The sequence below is a fragment of the Myotis davidii genome, unplaced genomic scaffold (assembly GCF_000327345.1).
Source record: "Myotis davidii unplaced genomic scaffold, ASM32734v1 scaffold333, whole genome shotgun sequence".
Taxonomy (NCBI): domain Eukaryota; kingdom Metazoa; phylum Chordata; class Mammalia; order Chiroptera; family Vespertilionidae; genus Myotis; species Myotis davidii.
Genome location: NW_006285266.1, coordinates 823,564 through 842,220, shown reverse-complemented (window position 1 = coordinate 842,220; position 18,657 = coordinate 823,564). Strand labels below are relative to the sequence as shown.

Here is an 18,657-nt window from a genome sequence, read left to right as displayed (position 1 = left end):
CAATACATCAGAAAAAGACATTAAGAAAAACACTATTCTAAGGATCCATGGAATAAATTGCATCAGATAATAATTAAATTATCATCACACACTGTTTTTTGACTCCTTTTATAATGTTTAATTAAGTTTTGTGTGTGTTTTTTTAATTGCCTGAGGGGTCCTGGATTGTGAGAGGGTGCAGGCCAGGCCAAGGGACCCCACCAGTGCACGATCAGGGCTGGGGAGGGACGCAGGAGGTTAGGCAGCCAAGGAGGGACCGCAGGAGGGCTCCAGGGTGTGTCCAGCCAGTCTTGCTCAGTCCCGATCTGCCAGACCCCAGCAGCAAGCTAACCTGCTGTTCGGAGCATCTGCCCCCTGGTGGCCAGTGCACATCATAGCGAGTGGTTGAGCACCCTTAGTATATCATTAGCATATTATGCTTTGATTGGTTGAACAGCTGACCAGACACTTAGCATATTAGGCTTTAATTATATAGGATAGCCAAGGAATTTAAGTAACTTAGGTGTCCATTAACAAATAAATAGATAAATTAAAAATGGGTACAGTTTCAGTGTTGAACGATGAACAGTTCTAGAGATGGATGTTGGTGATAACTGCACGACAGTGTAAATGTACTTAATGCCACTGAACTGTACACTTGGAAATGGTTATGATGGTAAATTTTATGGTATGAGTATTTTACCACAATTAAAAATAATAATTAAAAAGTAAATAAAGATAATGTGTAATAACATAAACATTAGACCACTTCAAGAAACTTAGACCATTTCAATCCTAATTGCACCCTTAGTGACAGGTTCTTGTTTCTAGGATTTTAGTTTCACCTCACTTTCAGTGTTCAAGTAGTTTCCTCCTCCTCTGCCACCTTCTTTTCCTTCTGCTGCTCCTCCACTTCCTCCTCCTACTCCTTTTCCTTTCCTCCCTTTCTTCCTCATCACTAATAACTTTGTTCACAGTTTTGCTAATTGTAAAAGTTACAAAGTTAACTAATGTCTTTGTTCACCATTGCTTCTGGTATCATATCTTCTATCTGGTTTAACTTTCTTATTTTATGAAGTATGTTCTTTAATGCTTCTGTTTATCTGAAAGGGTCTACATGTGGTAGTTCACCCAGTCTTTGTGTGAAAATGTCTTTATTTAACCCTCATTCTTGTATCATAATGTAGAGAGGTAGGGAATATAATTTTGGCAATTCTTTTGTCTCGTCACTTTGAAGAAACAGTTCCATTTTCTTCTGACGGCTATGTTAGCATTAATAATTCAGCTGTCAGTTTAATTCTCATTCCTTGCTAGGTAATCTCTCTTTATTCTTTAATGTTTTAATCTCTTCCTTTTTGGTGCTCTGTAGTTTTTAACTACAGTGTATATAAACGTGTATCTGGTTTTATTTATCTTTTCATATCTTTCACATATTTACTGTATTTTTCATTTTAATGACTTTTATTTCTAGGACTTCTATTTGATTTGATTTTTTCATCATTTTGTTCTTACGCTTTTGATTAAAAAATGAAATGTCAGAAAGTTAAAAATATTTCATGACGTGGAACTGATACTTGTTAGGAGTCTAAGTGTATTGGTCAGAAATTTCTGACTTGCTCGTAATGGGATATTACTCATTTAGGTTATGTGATTGGGTTGGCAGCTCTTCTTCGGTGGGCGTTTATGTGTGAGAATCCTGTGTGACCATCTGTGAGCATGTGCCTCCGGAGTAGTTTTAAGTTTGTTATGCCAGGCTTTCTGGGGCACCTAATATGGTGCCAGTAGTTTTGCCAGTTTGTTGGCTCGAGAACGTCTGGACCATGGAAGCTCTGTAAACCAAAATGCCAGGCGGTAGGACCATGTGACCTAAGGTTATGGACTTCTGGAGGAGGAAGTTTCTTCACACCTCAGCTGCAATCAAGATGGGCAGAAAGTCTTATCTTCTCTGCTGAGTGGCAGGGTTTTGAAATTCAGCTTTTTGTTTACAGTGTACTCTCCGGGGTAAAGGTTACATGGGCAACCTCTCACTGCAAACCTCATGTAATGCTCAACGCCTTTCCTTTGTCCTCACGTTAAAATCCAAGTAATAGAAAGTGAAAACTAACAGCTCCCCAACCCCCCTCCTGCTTTAATGCTTACCACCCCAGGTTCTCCACCATTTCTCAATTTCTGGCCCCAAAGAGTTCTTTTTTTAAACGCTTATGTATATGTTTATTTTAAAAGGTTTTTACATTTTATCTAGTATTTTTAAGAGTTTGGAATGGAGGAGTTTTCAAATTACTTAATCTCAGTATTGCCAGAGATAGTCTATTCTAATAATTACTAAGACTGGTAATTTAGTCCAGGAAACTCAGAATGTTAACCAGAATTCTGCCTTAAGAATGTTCCTTTTTTGATAAGTTCTTTTAAATCTTACAAGGAACCAATTTTCTTTTAATTGAAAGCTTCTTACAAAATTGTTCCCAGGATCATTTTTAGCTATCACTTTCTAATTTACATCTAACTTGCCTTAATTATATGTCCAACTATTTTTCTCTATCGGAACTTTATTTTTTGAAGGATATATTTTTCCTTTTATATAATTTTTAAATTAAGTAGTTTGCAGGACATCATTATAATTTATTTCCTTAGGATTTCATTAAGGTATTTAAAAATGATCTCCAGGTAACTGATAAGTATCAGCCAAGTTTTTTTGGGCGGTTTTCTCCCGTAACTAATTGTAAACATTTTTTTATGTATACATGTTAGGCAGATTATCAATAATAAGAATGTTCTAACTACATCTGATGGAACAAAGGCAGTAGACATTATTATATATGAATCAATTGTGAATTTCTTCCAATGCAAAAAAATACCAGTTAAAAAAAAAAGAATGTTTGAAAATAAATATTGAATTTCCTGGCTGTGGTGTTTATCCTATATTGTTACCCTAAATGTGTCAATTCAGTAACAGCTGTAATAAAGGTTTTATAATATTATAAAATCTGAAGAACTATTAGTGTAGAGCAGGGGTCCTCAAACTACGGCCCATGGGCCACATGCAAATACAAATATTGTATTTGTTCCCGTTTTGTTTTTTTTACTTCAAAATAAGATATGTGCAGTGTGCATAGGAATTTGTTCATAGTGTTTTTTTAAACTATAGTCCGGCCCTCCAACGGTCTGAGGGACAGTGAACTGGCCCCCTGTTTAAAAAGTTTGAGGACCCCTGGTGTAGAGATTATGTAAAATGTATATGTACAAGGAAACTAAATTCAGATAATGACAAAATTATAGTTTTGAGATACTGTCTATTGTGTAAACACATGTAAATACTTTCAAAATTATTTGTTTCTAGTATAGGAGGTTGCTAAAAGTGTGAATTTCTTCAGGTTCAGTCCTCAGTGGCTGTTGGGACTCCAGATTATATCTCTCCTGAAATCCTGCAAGCCATGGAAGATGGAAAAGGCAGATACGGGCCCGAGTGTGACTGGTGGTCGTTGGGAGTCTGTATGTATGAAATGCTTTACGGAGAAACACCGTTTTATGCAGAGTCTCTGGTGGAGACATATGGAAAAATCATGAATCACAAAGTTAGTATACTTTACTATTTTTCAAATTGATGTAAATAATATATATAATAAAGTGAATATGATATTTAAACAAAATATTTTTCTAAAAACAGTATATGATCTAATTTCTCTGCTAATAGGGAACATGACAAACATGAATAATCAAAGTCCATTAACTCTACATAAGATTATTGGTTCTAACCCTCTACTATATTTTATTAGAGGAGAAGGTAATAAGTAGGAAATTAAATGGTTTCTAGTAGAATAACAAAGATCATAAGCAGATATTTTTTAATCATTACTACAGTGATAAATGATATGCAAATTAAAATAAGAATGAGAGCCCTAACTGGTTTGGCTCAGTGGATAGAGCATCGGCCTACGGACTGAAGGGTCCCAGGTTCAGTTCTGGTCATGGCATGTACCTTGGTTGCGGGCACAGTGCGGAGTGTGCAGGAGGCAGCTGATCAATGTTTCTCTCTCATCAATGTTTCTAACTCTCTATCCCTCTCCCTTCCTCTCTGTAAAAAATCAATAAAATATATTTAAAAAAAAATAAGAATAAGATACTTTCCCCCCGTCAAATTGATAAAGATTAAAAGAAAAATTGTACTTTGTACTTTAAATAATCCAGTGAGATGGGCATTATTTTTTCAATTATATTTTTATTGATTTCAGAGAGGAAGGGAGAGGGAGAGAGAGATAGAAACATCAGTGATGAGAGAGAATCATTGATCAGCTGCCTCCTGCATGCCCCCTACTGGGGATCGAGTTCACAACCGGCATGTGCCCTGATCAGGAATTGAACCATGACTTCCTAGTTCATAGGTCAACGCTCAACCACTGAGCCATGCCAGCTGGGCTAGATGGACATTATTGATATGAATATAAATTGATGTAACCTTTCCGTCAAGAAGTTTATAAGATTGCATCTAGAGTCTTTAAAAATGGTTGGGACTTTTTAAAAAAATCTTTATTGTTGAAAGTATTACATATGTCCCCTTTTTTCCCCATTGACCTCCTCCAATCTGCCCCCACCTCCAACCCTCCCATGCCCCCACCCCAGGCCTTCACCACCCTATTGTCTGTGTCCATGGGTTATGGATAAAAGGTCTTTGGTTGATTAAATGTTTGGAACTTTTGATTGACCAACTTCGGCTGCAGTAATCTACCCTCAGGAAATCTTCATAGAATAAGGGTGTATGTACCAGAATACCTATTCTACTATTATTTACGATCACCAAATATTGAAAATAATCCAGATGCACAACAGGAGTGAATTAATAAAACTTTAATCCACTTAATACCAACTTAAATGGAAATAGATTGATCGGTCTCAGAAAATTGTGAGAAATTGCAAACACTTGGATTGTGACTAGGAGTATTCCATAAAGGGAGTGATAATCTATTCTTTTTACTTGGTTCTACTGACACATTTATGATTAGTTGCTTCACACATATATAAACCAGTTTTACAGAATTTATGCTCTTCTACCTGGTTGCAAAGATAATCTGGTAAATAGTGGTGACGAGTTGAAAGACAGTGAATAGCTACAGAGCTGTAGAAAGCATGAAAGCATTTCAGAGGGGAGTCATTGTACTATAACATGATGGTTAAGAACACAGATGCTGGAGTCAAGACAGTTTCAGGTCAAATCCCAGCTCTGCCACTTACTAACCTGTGGCCTTGAGCCAGTTGCTTGAGTTCTGTGCCCTAGTTTCCTCCTCTGTAAAAATTAGGACAATAATAAGCACCTTCCCCTTACCCCCCTACGGCTTAGAGGGTTGCTGTGAGGATTAAATGAGGAAAGCACTTTCAATAGTGTCAAGTACATGTTCCATTTTAAAAAAATGTTTATTATTAATCATTAGTATGTGACTTGTATGAACCCTTTGTACTCTTGAAATATCCAGGCAAATTCTATTTTTAATGAATTCTCTTGATTCTGACATCAGTTTAAGGTATTTTAGCATTTAATTTATTCTTAATATAGTGCCTGTATGACTTAGTCACACATGAAATTAAAATTATTTAGGAAGACATTCTTTTCTCACTTATTCCCATATTTTCTTCAGTGTCTGTACTTTGTATCAGTATACTCTTATAGATATTTTGAAAAGAAAATGCATTTTCAAGAAAATAAATGTTAACCTCCTTCTAGTAAGTTAAATGGTGATTTATAATGTGTTTCCATTACTCTCTGTATAGGAGAGGTTTCAGTTTCCGCCTCAGCTGACAGATGTGTCTGAAAATGCCAAGGATCTTATTCGCAGGCTCATCTGTAGCAGAGAACATCGACTTGGTCAAAACGGAATAGAAGATTTTAAGAAACACCCATTTTTCAGTGGAATTGATTGGGATAATATTCAAAACTGTGAAGCACCTTATATTCCAGAAGTCAGTAGCCCAACAGACACATCGAACTTCGACGTGGATGATGACTGTTTAAAGAATTCGGTGAGTATGACGTTGTGAAGATCTGTCCCTGTTTCTTTGTAACGTGGTTCTGAAGCAGCTTGATGGACCACCTTATCAGCCATCAGTCAGACAGTTGTGGCTTCTAGTATTTATTCACAGATTCAAGAAATCAAGAAAGTGTACTGACGCCAACATAGTTACTCATGACTAGGAGCAAAATCAAAATGCAAAGGTTTACTTCTTAGATTAGTTATGTCTTTACGTTTCCTAAGAAGAGGACAACTTAGATGCTTCAAAAACTGAACTTCATGATGGCAAATCTCTCCTTAAAATCCACTATGAAATTAGATAAAATTGTTAACCATTTCGGGGCTTGACACATTAATCCAAGGTAAATAAATTGAGAAGCACCTATTCATGAAAAACCACTGAACTTGGTTAAAAACAGCTGCCCCCTCCCCCCCCGCCCCCCGCCTGCTTGGGTGGGGCAGGAGAGCTGCTAGCTTGCAGCTAGCTCCTTATACACCCAGCAGCTTTGCTGCCAGGGGGCTGCCTGGATTTGGAAGCTAAATAACCCATACCCAGTGGTATTGCCACTAGAAACGGCAAACTTGGTAGGAAATGAATGGGTAAAGGAAATCTACAGCCTTACTATCCTGAGGTTTTAGCCCTGTTTGAGGCTACTGGCAGACCAGCAGGTTAGCCAAATACTCAACCATTTTTAGCTGTGTGAAGTACTCAAACAGGCCAGCATAGTTTGTCAACCTCTGCCCTAAACTATTATGTTTTATCAAATTAGAATTTATAAAACTAAGAACATAAAATTGTTGTTTTTTGCATTTTTAGCCTTTTTAATTGACTTTTTGTTTTAATTCAATTGTTTTTATGGTTTTAATTCTGCCCTAAGAATTTTTATATTAATTTTATATCATTTTACACTGTTCAGTAAGTACCATATTCAGGGCAGATAAGAGAAAGACAAGTACTGATGACTTCACTTATATGTGAAATCTAGTGAACAAAGTAAAGAAATAAACAAAATAGAAACAGACTCATAGATACAGAGAGCAGACTGACAGCTGTTGGGGGTGGGGGAATACTGGGGAGCTGGGTGAAAAGGTGAAGGGAATCCTATCAGATAAAGAGGGAATATGCTCATTGACCCTCACACTGTCGCAAATATGGCAGTGCCCACAGTCAATAGGAGGGAATATGCTAATTGACTGCCCGCCCTCAAAGATGGTGGTGCCCACAGCCACAAGATGGCAGGAGAGGGCAGTTGGGGGTGATCAGGCCGGCAAGGGAGAGTAGTTAGGCATTGATAAAGCTGGCAGGAGAGTGCTTAGGGGTGATCAGGCTGGCAGGCAGAAGCGGTTAGGGGCAGGCAGGCAGGCAGGCAGGCGAGCAGTTGGGAGCCAGCAGTCCTGGATTGTGAGAGGGATGTCCAACTGCCGGTTTAGGCCCGATCCTAAACATCCCCCAAGGGGTCCTGGATTGGAGAGGGTACAGGCTGGGCTGAGGGACACCACCCTTCCCCCCCAGCCCCCCGCAGTGCATGAATTTTGTGCACCAGGCCTCTAGTAACAATAATAAACACAAAAACACTTCAGACAACAATATGGTCATTATCAGAGGTGGAAAGGGGGGTAAGGGGATAGAGGAGGTCATGGGGGGATCAACGGTGATAGGAGACTTGACTTGGGGTAGTGAGCACACAACACAATATACAGAGGATGTATTATAGAAAGTACACCTGAAGCCTATATAACTTTATTAACCAGTGTCACCTCAATAAATTCAGTAAAAAAAAGAACCTCTCTTATACTTGCCTTTCTCAGCCTCAGAACAAAAGAATTAAATAGACTTTTCCTCATCAGTGTTTTATTACAGGAACTATATTTACTGCTAACAGAAACTGTGAGTCATTCCTAATTAAATCAATTCTGATTACTTAGTAGTTATGTTCAGTGAAGTTGCTGTACACACTCTAATAGTGAATGTTGAGCCATTGCCCCTAGGGGAAGGTAGGGTTAGGTTCCTGTGAGCCTGTGGTCGACATTTTCGTCAACCGATAAATACATAACCTTGTTTTATATGTGTTTCTATTTCAAGATTCCTTAATATTTAGTAGCTATTGTTGGTTAATGAACACTGGACTCACAGCCAACAGCTCTGTAACTCATGACCGAATGAAGCTTATCGAACACAGGTTTTGGTGAGACTCCTCACACAGCCTTCGCGCTTAGGAACAAGACGGCACTTGAGTACTGTGCTTGGGGGCCAGTTTAACAGCAAGAGCACCCAGAAGAGGCACAAAAATGTGACAAGCATGGTGCACTGAGACCCTGCAAAGAACACTTGTTTACAGTCTGAGGGATGAAGTAAGAAGGCGAGCATCCCTTGTTCAGTTCCAGCTGGGAACGTATGTGTAGGGGAACCTGGACTTTCCTTTGCTCTGTGCATGTCTGCTAAAGCCGCGGTCGCCAGCTGGTGGTCCACAGACGCTGGTGGTCCGTGAGGTCAGAAAGGTTGGAGACCGCTGTGCTAAAGTGCTGCGAATATTGATGGGTTACAGATAAATTTTAGTGACCGGGCAAATTTGCAAATATGGACCTCATGAAAAATGACTGTATTCAATATCAGACTTTATTTTCATTTTATTAGAATTTTACAGTAGCAGTGTTTATGGTCTAAATATTATGTCGCCTAAATATCTGTTCCAAACTTCCCAGGGTTTCTAAATTGAACAGTCACATATTGCCTAATGACAGTTAATATTTATAGTCCAATCTACAGGCCATAGTTATTTATTTCTTACCAGAAGTTTTTATCTCCTATAGGAAACGATGCCCCCACCAACACATACTGCGTTTTCTGGCCACCATCTGCCATTTGTTGGTTTTACCTATACTAGTAGCTGGTAAGTTTGAAAAGTTAACGTAATTTGGACAATTTAAACCAACTTAAAATGAATTGTTTAAAAATTTATAATGTATAAAACAACTTTGTAAATCAAAAATTTAAAAAATGGTGAAGCTACTGCTGGAATAAGTTAGATATTTCAAAAGGAAAAGAACATAGAAGAATCATAACTCATTTTGGAGGAGAAAGAATAGAACAGTTAGCCCAGAAATCTAACTATTCACAATGGGGCAGGAATTAGAGGAGTCCCCTTGCTATTGAATAAATTTTCTCTAGATGTCAAGAATCAGCACGTTCACCTCATTAATCCTAGCCATCTTTGCACTGACCCTCATTCCACTCATATCTCTTTACTCCTTACCCAGTCTACATTTCAAGGACAATAATGATCATCACTCCTTATAAGTGCTCCCTCAATTCCGTAACTCTCTCATTTTGTTACGCTAGTTTTGCTAAGTTGACACCATTATTACTGCCTGTACCTGTGCAGTTCAGTGTCTAGAAAAAAAAATCTGTGACCATTCTTACTGGTCTCACTTTAAGGTCATGATTACCAACCTCCAGCTGCATGGCAACCTCCCTTCTTACTGCATGGCACCTATGCTGTGTTACCCGAGTGTAGCCCCCCTCCACTCTCGTAGGTGTCTTTCACATTGCAGACGTTCCTCTAAAACCTCTGTCATCCGCACTCTCAGCTGGCGATCTCTCTTCTCTTTGACTAAGAGGTTGAAGCGAACGGTAGATAACTTCCGTAGCTCCCGTCACATTTACTACCTGCGTACCTCTGGACCCTTATCTTCTTCTTTCTAGGCATGGACTCCGAGTCCCTTCCGTCCCCTCTGGCTTGCTGTTATAAGTTTTTCCCTTTTCGTGTCATTGGCATAATCAGAGCATTCACACGAGCCCGTAGACATGCAGGTTTTCTCTCCCATCTTAAAGCAGGGTGTAACGTCTCTTCATACCACTGTCTTTACCCTGCGACTAACCATTCCTCAGCTCCACATTATAGCAGAATTACTTCCAGCTGTTGTCTATACTTTGTGATTTTTTTTTCTCATTCTATTCTTCCTGACACCACCCCAGTCAACTTTGCAAGCTGCTTTTGTTGAAGTCACCACCGACCTCCATGTTGCTAAATTTAATGATCATTTCTTTTTTAAAAAAAATATGTTTTTATTGATTTTTAGAGAGAGAGGAAGGGATAGGGATAGAGAGAGAAACGTCATTGATCAGCTGCCTCCTCTACACCCTCCACTAGGGGATTGAGCCTGCAACCCGGGCCTGTGCCCTGACTGGGAATTGAACCAGGGCCTCTTGGTCAGGGTTTGAAGCTCAACCACGGAGCCATACCAGCCAGGCTAATGATAACTTCTTAGTCTTGGTTGCTCAGTCTCATCTTATTTGTCATGTTTCCTTCCCATTAAAACACACTCTTCTCTTAGCTTCCAGGGCACGTGCCTGATCTGTCCTTATCTTTCTGGCCACACCCTCTTAGTCCCACATCTGCCGCCCCTTGTCCCATAGCTTCACCTTTGGATCTTTCCACTGATACCAGGGTGCTCTCTCAGGTACTTATGCTCCTACTGTGTACCTCCAGCCTGAGACCTCTTTCCTCTCTTCTATTTAAAATCTCTTAACCACCTACTTCAAATGTTCACAACTTTGATTCTTATTTTCTCTGAACCTGTCTGAGTGGTCCTGCTAAAAGTTAAGTCAGAACATGTCATTCCCCCACTTAGGACTGTCCCCACCTCTGGTTACTTTATATCTTAACTCCAAATCTTACTTGATTGTGTCTACTACTCCTATTCCCCTCGCACATTCCACTCCAGCCACACAGGTCTCCTGCCTGGCCCAGGAACATGCCAGTCATCCTCTTGTTTCAGGGCTTTTGCACTTCTATTCCACGGAGCTGGAATACTTCTCCCAGTATTCCTAGAGTCCCTCTCTCTCTCTCTCTCTGAACTTTATTCAGAGTTACTTTCTGAGTGATGACTTTCCTGACCAGTTTACCTAAATTTTTATTTTCTTGCGCTCAAACCTTCATTTCTTCCCTTCCTGCTCTTGTTTTCTCCTTAGCAGTTAACATTATCTAATGTACTGAATGTTTTACTTATTTATCCGTTTATTTTTGTCACTGGATTATAAGCTCCACATTGGGCAAGTTTTGTTGTGCTCACTTCTGAGTGTCCAGGACTTCAGATAGGTTTTTTTCTAATTGCATGGCATTAAAGAAAGCATTTCACCTTTGCATTCCCAATTCCAGTGAAGCGGCCCATGGTTGGTGTTTTTGACTGGTAATTCACAGTGATGGTTACATCGTTTCAAGCTACCAATAACCCTTCAGCAAACGTCATTTTATAATTTTTTGTTTATTAAAAGAAATACAGGGTAATTTGGGCAATTTAAGTTTTCATTTTTAAAAATGCTTCTAAAAAGTTGTTTATGCTGATTTTGAAAAAAAAAGTGTTTTGCCCATGGTTGGTGTTTTTGACTGGTAATTCACAGTGATGGTTACATCGTTTCAAGCTACCAATAACCCTTCAGCAAACGTCATTTTATAATTTTTTGTTTATTAAAAGAAATACAGGGTAATTTGGGCAATTTAAGTTTTCATTTTTAAAAATGCTTCTAAAAAGTTGTTTATGCTGATTTTGGAAAAAAAAGCGCTTTACAGTCATTCTAGATGGCTAACTGTAACTAGATGTTCAAATCCATGTTTCACAAGGTTTTCGAGTTGTTGTTCAGTGTGAACCCACCTTGTTGTCTTTTCTCCAGTGTTCTTTCTGATCGGAGCTGTTTAAGAGTGACAGCTGCTCCCACTTCTCTGGATCTTGATGCTAACGTTCAGAGGACTCTAGACAACAACTTAGCCACCGAAGCTTATGAGAGAAGGATTAAACGCCTTGAACAGGAAAAGCTTGAACTTAGTAGAAAGCTTCAAGGTAAATATATTTTAAAGATAACACTTTTCCTTTTTTGAGGTGGACTCACAGTGTTAGGACTGTTCATTATAAGTGGTGGTTTTATCTTGAAAAAAGTTTTTTTATTAAGTAGAAAAAAATTAAGTTGTTGAAATTTATGGAGAATACAGTATAATATTTATGTAAAGGCACAAAATTAACAGTAAACAAAATGGCATTTGTTTCCACAGGTGTATGTATGTACATGTATAAACACACATACACACACACACTATAAAAATGTGTGGGAATAAATGTCTCTAGGGAGAGGAAAATGCGACTACTAGGAAAAAAGAAACCCTTCTCATCCTAGTAAAACATGTTATATTGCTTTTCCTGTTCTATTTCCTCGGCCTTTAAAACTTCTAGCTCTTAGCAAACTCATTCTCTACAGCAGGAGTAGTGTGTAATATTTGATAATTTTAAAATGCACCTTGGTGCTCTGGCTGGTGTGGTTCAGTAGTTAGAGCGTCAGCCCAGGGACTGAAGGGTTCTATTCCTGGTCAAGGCCTTGTACCTAAGTTGCAGGTTCGCTCCCTGCCCCTGCCAGGGTGCATGCAGGAAGCAACCAGTTGACACATCACGTTGATGTTTCTCTCTCTCTCTCCCTCTCTCCCCGCCCCCCCAATCTCCTCTCACTCTCTCTGAGAAGCAATGGAAAAAATATCCTCAGGTGAGGATTAACAAAGAAAAATCAGATGCACGTTGGTGAAGCTTTTAATGTTCTTACTTCTTGGTCTCAATTCCTTACCTTGGATGATTTTGTCTTCCAGCTGTACCTCCTCCACTCCTTCTCGTGATAGCAGGGTATCTTGAGATTACCGTATCTAAAATTCTTTATTAATTCCTACTTCAGGCAAACCTCACATAATCTCTTGCTTGTAATTTTCTAGTGAACTCCCTCTGGTGACTTCACTCCAATATTCCTTTACTTCCGCCATCACCTGTGTTATCTGGAAAACCCTGGTGGGGCTGGGCTGCCTGTCGCTGTGCCCTATGCCAAGGCAGGGTTGGATCATATAGGCGTTATCAGGAAGGCAGCCACCCAGGGAGACAGGGCGCTTACAAGCATTCAGATCCTGTCTTACAGCAGGTGCAGGGGACAGGACTACAAAGGGGAAGGGGCTTAGGGGAGGCGGGGACGGAATGCAGCTACGGGCAGCCTTGGAGGTCCGCAGACGTCAGCTGTTGTCCTTCAATGAGATGATGTTGATGGGATGATGTTTTGACTTCTGATGGGTCGGTCTGACCCTGCTTATTGGTTCCACTTGCTGGATTCACAGCTGAGTCACCACCTCAGTCCCTTCACACAGGCCTTGAAAACGAAACTTAAGAAAACTTAACCCCATATTCAGATAAGTACACATGTTCTAAGATTTAAAATAATATGATTCTTTTTCAGGTTAATTCGGATGCTTTGTCTATCAGAGTATAAGTCCCACTGTCACCTACAATTCTATCCCTCCGCCACGGCTCCCCTTCTGCTCTCAGTTCTCGCGCCGTGTCATCTGTCATCACACCCTTCCTCACACCCTCCAGTCTGTTGCCCCCTTTTAGTTTGTCAGACGCCTGTGGTAGCACTCCAGTCCTGTTACATACACGCTAACTGCGCTGAAGGTAGTTTACTTAAAACACACAACATGCCGACTGCTTCACATTCATGAACACTGATCTCAAATTGAGTCTTCATCCTGCCCAGTAGTCCTACTTTTTCCTTTGCCCATTGTCCTACCCTGTGTTGCAAAAGCCAACAATCATTTCCCAGTGGTCATCGTGTCACCCATCAGCGTTTCACCCTCTTGACCACTCCCCCCTCCGAATAGCTCTTTCTGCTTTTGGCTTGTGGGGCACTTTAATCTCCTGGTTGTCTTTTTCTTAAAAGCCAGTTATTCTCAGTCTCATTTGCTGATGTCTCCTTCACTCTTTGATGACTAAATGTTAGAATCCTCCAGAATCCTCCATGATTTGAGTTGTTCTGAACTAACGCCTTAGAGTTATCTTTAACCCTCTCACTCTTACACCTCATGTCTGACCCATCAGCAGAGCAGGGCAGCTTTGCCACTATAGTCAGCCTGGAATCTGCTGGCCACGCCCTGTGGTGTTGCCACCTGTTTCAAATCATCATCAGCTCTCACCTGTATTCCTGCAATAGCTTCCTAACTGTTCCTTCCTTGCTCTCTCTCAAACTCATTTCACATACCATCCAGCTGGTACTCCCCTTTCTGGCTGCATCCCTTTCTCCTCTCTCCTTTGTTCTTTCTATCCTGGCCACGCTGGGCTCCTGGCTCTTCTCTCCACGAACTAGGCACATCCCCACCTCCGGGCCTTGGCTGTAGCTCTTGTCCTGCTGTCAGTGTTCTTCCTGTGGTGTGCACATGGACACACGTGATTCATCCCCTTACCTCCTGCAGGCTCTACCTGAATGCTACCTCCCAGTGAATTCTTTCCTGACCATTCTATTGGAAATGGAATCTCCCTTCATTCCCAGCACTCACTCCCCCACTTTGCTGCTTTATTTTCTCCAACATACAGGATGTAACCTGCAATGTATTCTACTTAATTCGTTTCGTGACATCAAATGAAACAGTGTGCATATAAATAGTCTGTTGGGGTCCAGCCCCAGCAGGCCCAGGGGTTCCCAAAGGTATGAACGGAGTTGGCGAAGAAGGAATGACACGAGACAGCGTTCAGTTGATCAGCATAGCCAGGTTCTCGTCAGGTTCTCTCTCTATTCTCCTGTTACATCTGTATTTATACCATTTGATTTTAATCCTATCCGTTCTATTTCAAGGGTTAGGGCGTTTGTTATCTCCATTCCAAGGTCACTACTCTACTGTTCTGTTAAGCTACAAGGAAGTAACTAAAGGAGATTATCCTAAGTAACGATTATGTAGCTTAAGCGTGATTATTCGTAGTTAAGGTGATTAAATACCTGCCTGGGCCTTTGGAGGCCCAGTAGAGAGAGACACTGCACTAGGTTAAGGGGTTTTACTGATTTATTCCCTTCCTTAGTCCTGTTAATCCCTAACTCCAGGGAAAAATCTCCACCTGGGGAAACAACCTTTCTCGGAGAGGTGACCTTGGTTAAAACACATAGCACCAAGAAGGGGAGCAAACATATTAAGAACAGTATGCCATATACGCCAGGTCCCTTGAAACATATGCTGTGCAAATGTTTCTTCCCTGCAGCGACTGTGTCAAGCAGCAAGGATGGACCGGCTTCCAGCAATAGTCAAGAAACTTGTAGCTATTAAAAGAGAAAGTTTTACAATAATAAAATTTTGCTTTTATGCTTTGGAGGCCCAATAGAGAGAGACTCTGTAGACATCAATAAAACAGACAATTTTTTGTTTTTTCAATATGTTGCTGCATGTAAATTACTCTCCCTTTTCATGCAAATTAGTTTTTATTTTTTATTAAATATGTTTGACCTATAACATTGAATAAATTTAAGGTGTATAGTGTTAACTTGGTATATTTAGTGAATTTCACGTAAAAGTGACATCATACAGTCCTTTACTTTCTCAGTCTGACTTATCTCAACTCAGCATAATGTCCTCGTGGTCCAGCCACATTGTCGCAGATGACAGGATATCTTCCTTTGTCGTGGCTGAATAATATCCCATCACATGTGTGTGTACCACATCTTATCCATCTGTTCATTGATGTGCATGTAGGTGGTTCCATATCATGCTTCATCCTTTATCCTTGCCCTTTGCGCCTCTATGTGCCTTTAAGGCTGAAATGAGTCTCCTGCAGGCAGCATCTAGTTGGGTCTTGTTTTCTAGTCCAGCCAGCCACTCTGTGCCTTTTGATTGGTGAGTTCAGTCCATTCACATTCATGGTGATTATTGATATGTAAGGACTTACTACTATTATTTTATCCTTTTTCCTTCTGGTGATTTTGAATTTCCATTCCCCCCTCTTTCCTTCTGTTACTGTTCACTTTTGTAAATTGATGGGTTTCCATGGTGATATGCTCGTTCTCCCCTCACCCCCGTTTTTGTTTTGAGTCTATGCTCTATAGTTTTGCTTTGTGATTACCATGAGGTTTACATAAAACATCTCATAGACAAAATAGTCCTTTTTATTTTCATTCACCTACAAAGGTTCTGTCCTTTTACTCCTCCCTTTTTATATTTTTGATGTCACAAATTATTTCTCTTTAGTGCGAATTTGTTACCAAATAGTAGTAGCTATAGTTAATTTTCAATGCTTTTTCCCTTCAGCGTTTGCTATAATTATTTAACACTAATCTAAAATAGAGTTCGTTTTCTACTTCTGACTGTCACTTAATCTTCTCATTTTAGCTTGAAGAGGCCATTTCAGCATTTCTTGTAAGGCAGATCGGGCAGTGGACTCACTCAGCGTTTGTTTCTCTGGGAAAGCCGTTATTTCTCCTTAATGTAGAGTATTCCTGGCTGGCAGTTTTTACCTTTCAGTACTTTGAGTATGTGATTCCATCTTCTCCTGAACTGTAGAATTTCCTCTGAGAAATCTGCTGATAGCCTAATGGGGTTCCTTTGTAGTTTACTTCTTTTCCCCCCTAGTTGTCCTTAAAATTAGGTCTTGGTCATTGACTTTGATAATTTATTGAATGTGTGTTAAAGGTTTTTTTTTTTAATTTTATATTTTTATTGATTTCAGAGAGGAAGGGAGAGGGGGAGAGAGATAGAAACATCAGTGATGAGAGAGAATCATTGATCGGCTGCCTCCTGCAGGCCCCCCATTGGGGAACGAGCTGACAACCCAGGCATGTGCCCTAACCAGGAATCAAACTGTGACCTGCTTCATAGGTTGATGCTCAACCACTGAGCCATGCTGGCCGGCCAGGCTCCAAGGTCTTTTTGTATTGAGATAGTAAAGTATTCTATCAGCTTTGTGGACTTGCATGTCTAGTTCTTTTCCCCATGCTTGGTAAGTTCTTATCTACTATTTCTTTAATTAAATTCTCTCTTTCGCCATCCCCTGGACTTCTGGTATACCCATTATTCATATATTGGCTTCTCTGATGGAGTCAGATAACTATTACAGGTTTTCTTCACTTTTAAAAATATTAATTCTCTCTTTTCCACCTGAGTCATTTCTAATACCTATCATACAGAGTGCTATTCTCTCTTCCATGTGGTTTACTCTATTTCCAGCACTTTCTAATGCATTCTTCATCTCATTTATTGAGTTCTTCAGCTCCAGAATTTTTCCTTGGTTTTTTAATTTAAACCTCTTTGGGAAATTACTTATTCTGTTCATTATTTTTATTCCAGAGTTCACTGAATTGCCTTTCTGAGTTTTCTTTTAGTTTGTTGAATTTCTTCATGACAGCTATTTTGAATTCTTTATCAGATTTCAGCATTCCATGTCTTTGAGTTTGGTTGCTGGAGAATTGTCATTTTCTTTTTGTATTAACTGTGCTCTTTCAGTGTTTCATGAAATGTGCCTCTGTCATCACATTTGAAGAGCAAATCTCTTTCTTATTTAGGTAAGGCTTGGTTTACTTTGGTTCTAACAGCTCAATAGCTTGGCACCCAGAAGCCGTTCTTTTGTTTTCCAGAAAGTGGCGATAGCACACGGTTTTGGTTTGTCTGAAAGTTACTGACTTACAACTTTGATTCTGCTTAAATGTGCTGGTGGCAGGGGAGGGCGAGGTGTGTGCTTAACACCTGGGGCTGTGGGTGTGCTCACGGCCTGGTGAGGGGATCCTCAAGGTGGGGGGTCCCAGAGGTCTGTGGGCCACAGCAGGACACGCAGTGCTCTTGTCTGCCTTCTTCCCTCTCCTTTGCCTCCCCAGTCCCCGGGGTCTGTCCTCTGGAAGCAGGTGCTGAAGAGCACAGGCTCCCCCAGCGGCAGCCTCCTGGTGGCCAGGCCCACTTTCACTTTCCACCTCGCCTGCGAGAACGGCCTCTGCTGCCCCCTGGAGTCACCGCTGCTGTGACTCCGGGGCTCTGTAGCCTCCTGCTGATCAAGCCCACCCACTGTGGATCCGCAGGTGGATGGATCCTGGGGGTACTGGAGTGCCGTGCAGGGCACTTTGGTTTAGGGGGCTGTCCTATTAGTTGTAAGTCGGAGGAGATAGAAAAGAGGATCGGCCAGGTCACCGTGATGCTGTCACCTGTTTTGATTTTTAAATGGTGTTATGCACAGAGCAAGGTGAGCAGATACTCTCTTTTTAAGTGGAAGCCCCATAAATGTTTATATATGTGTCCATTCATGTCACCTACACCCCAGTCAACGTATAAAATATTTGTAGTGCAGCATAAAGTTCCCTCATGCCTCTTGCCAGTCTGTTTTCCCCCACTCTGAAGTAAATGCTGTTTTAATTCTTTTCACTTGTAATTAATTTTACCTGTTCTTGAATTTCATATAAATGGTATCATATAGTATGATCTCATTTGTATCTGGCTTCCACATGTCCATTGGGCATTTTTATATCTCCCCATTTTCTACTCCCAACTTAGATGTCTTTAAAATAAACAAAAGATGTTCTTTTAAAAACAATAAATACAAAAAGCACCAGTCTTTAGCATGTTTAAACCCAAAGGTGGAGAAACATGTAAGAAATAGTTACTGGGTATAGATCATGATTAGATGAGCAATATGGTATATCTTACACCTTTAAGTCAAATGAACAAATATTTATGACAGCTATGCATGATGATAATGATGTTCTCCACACAGATGGTGAAGAGTAATTAGAAAATCTCTGTCCTCTGTAGGTGACAGTTTTTTGGAGATAAATATATAAATAGTATATTTAAGTAATAATATGTTATAGAAGTAACAAGTTATATAAAACAAAATATAAATAAATGCAGTTGCAGGAATG

General features: G+C 40.1%; 1 protein-coding gene across 1 annotated transcript in view; it reads left to right on the top strand.

The window, feature by feature from the left end:
- Positions 1–18,657, top strand: part of CDC42BPA (CDC42 binding protein kinase alpha) — a 178,442-nt gene that overhangs the window by 81,561 nt on the left and 78,224 nt on the right. The window contains exons 6-9 of the mRNA XM_015558957.1: positions 3,351–3,551; positions 5,740–5,988; positions 8,790–8,869; positions 11,650–11,816. Of these exons, the coding sequence (XP_015414443.1) occupies positions 3,351–3,551; positions 5,740–5,988; positions 8,790–8,869; positions 11,650–11,816 (697 nt within the window). The remainder of the gene's footprint in view (positions 1–3,350; positions 3,552–5,739; positions 5,989–8,789; positions 8,870–11,649; positions 11,817–18,657) is intronic.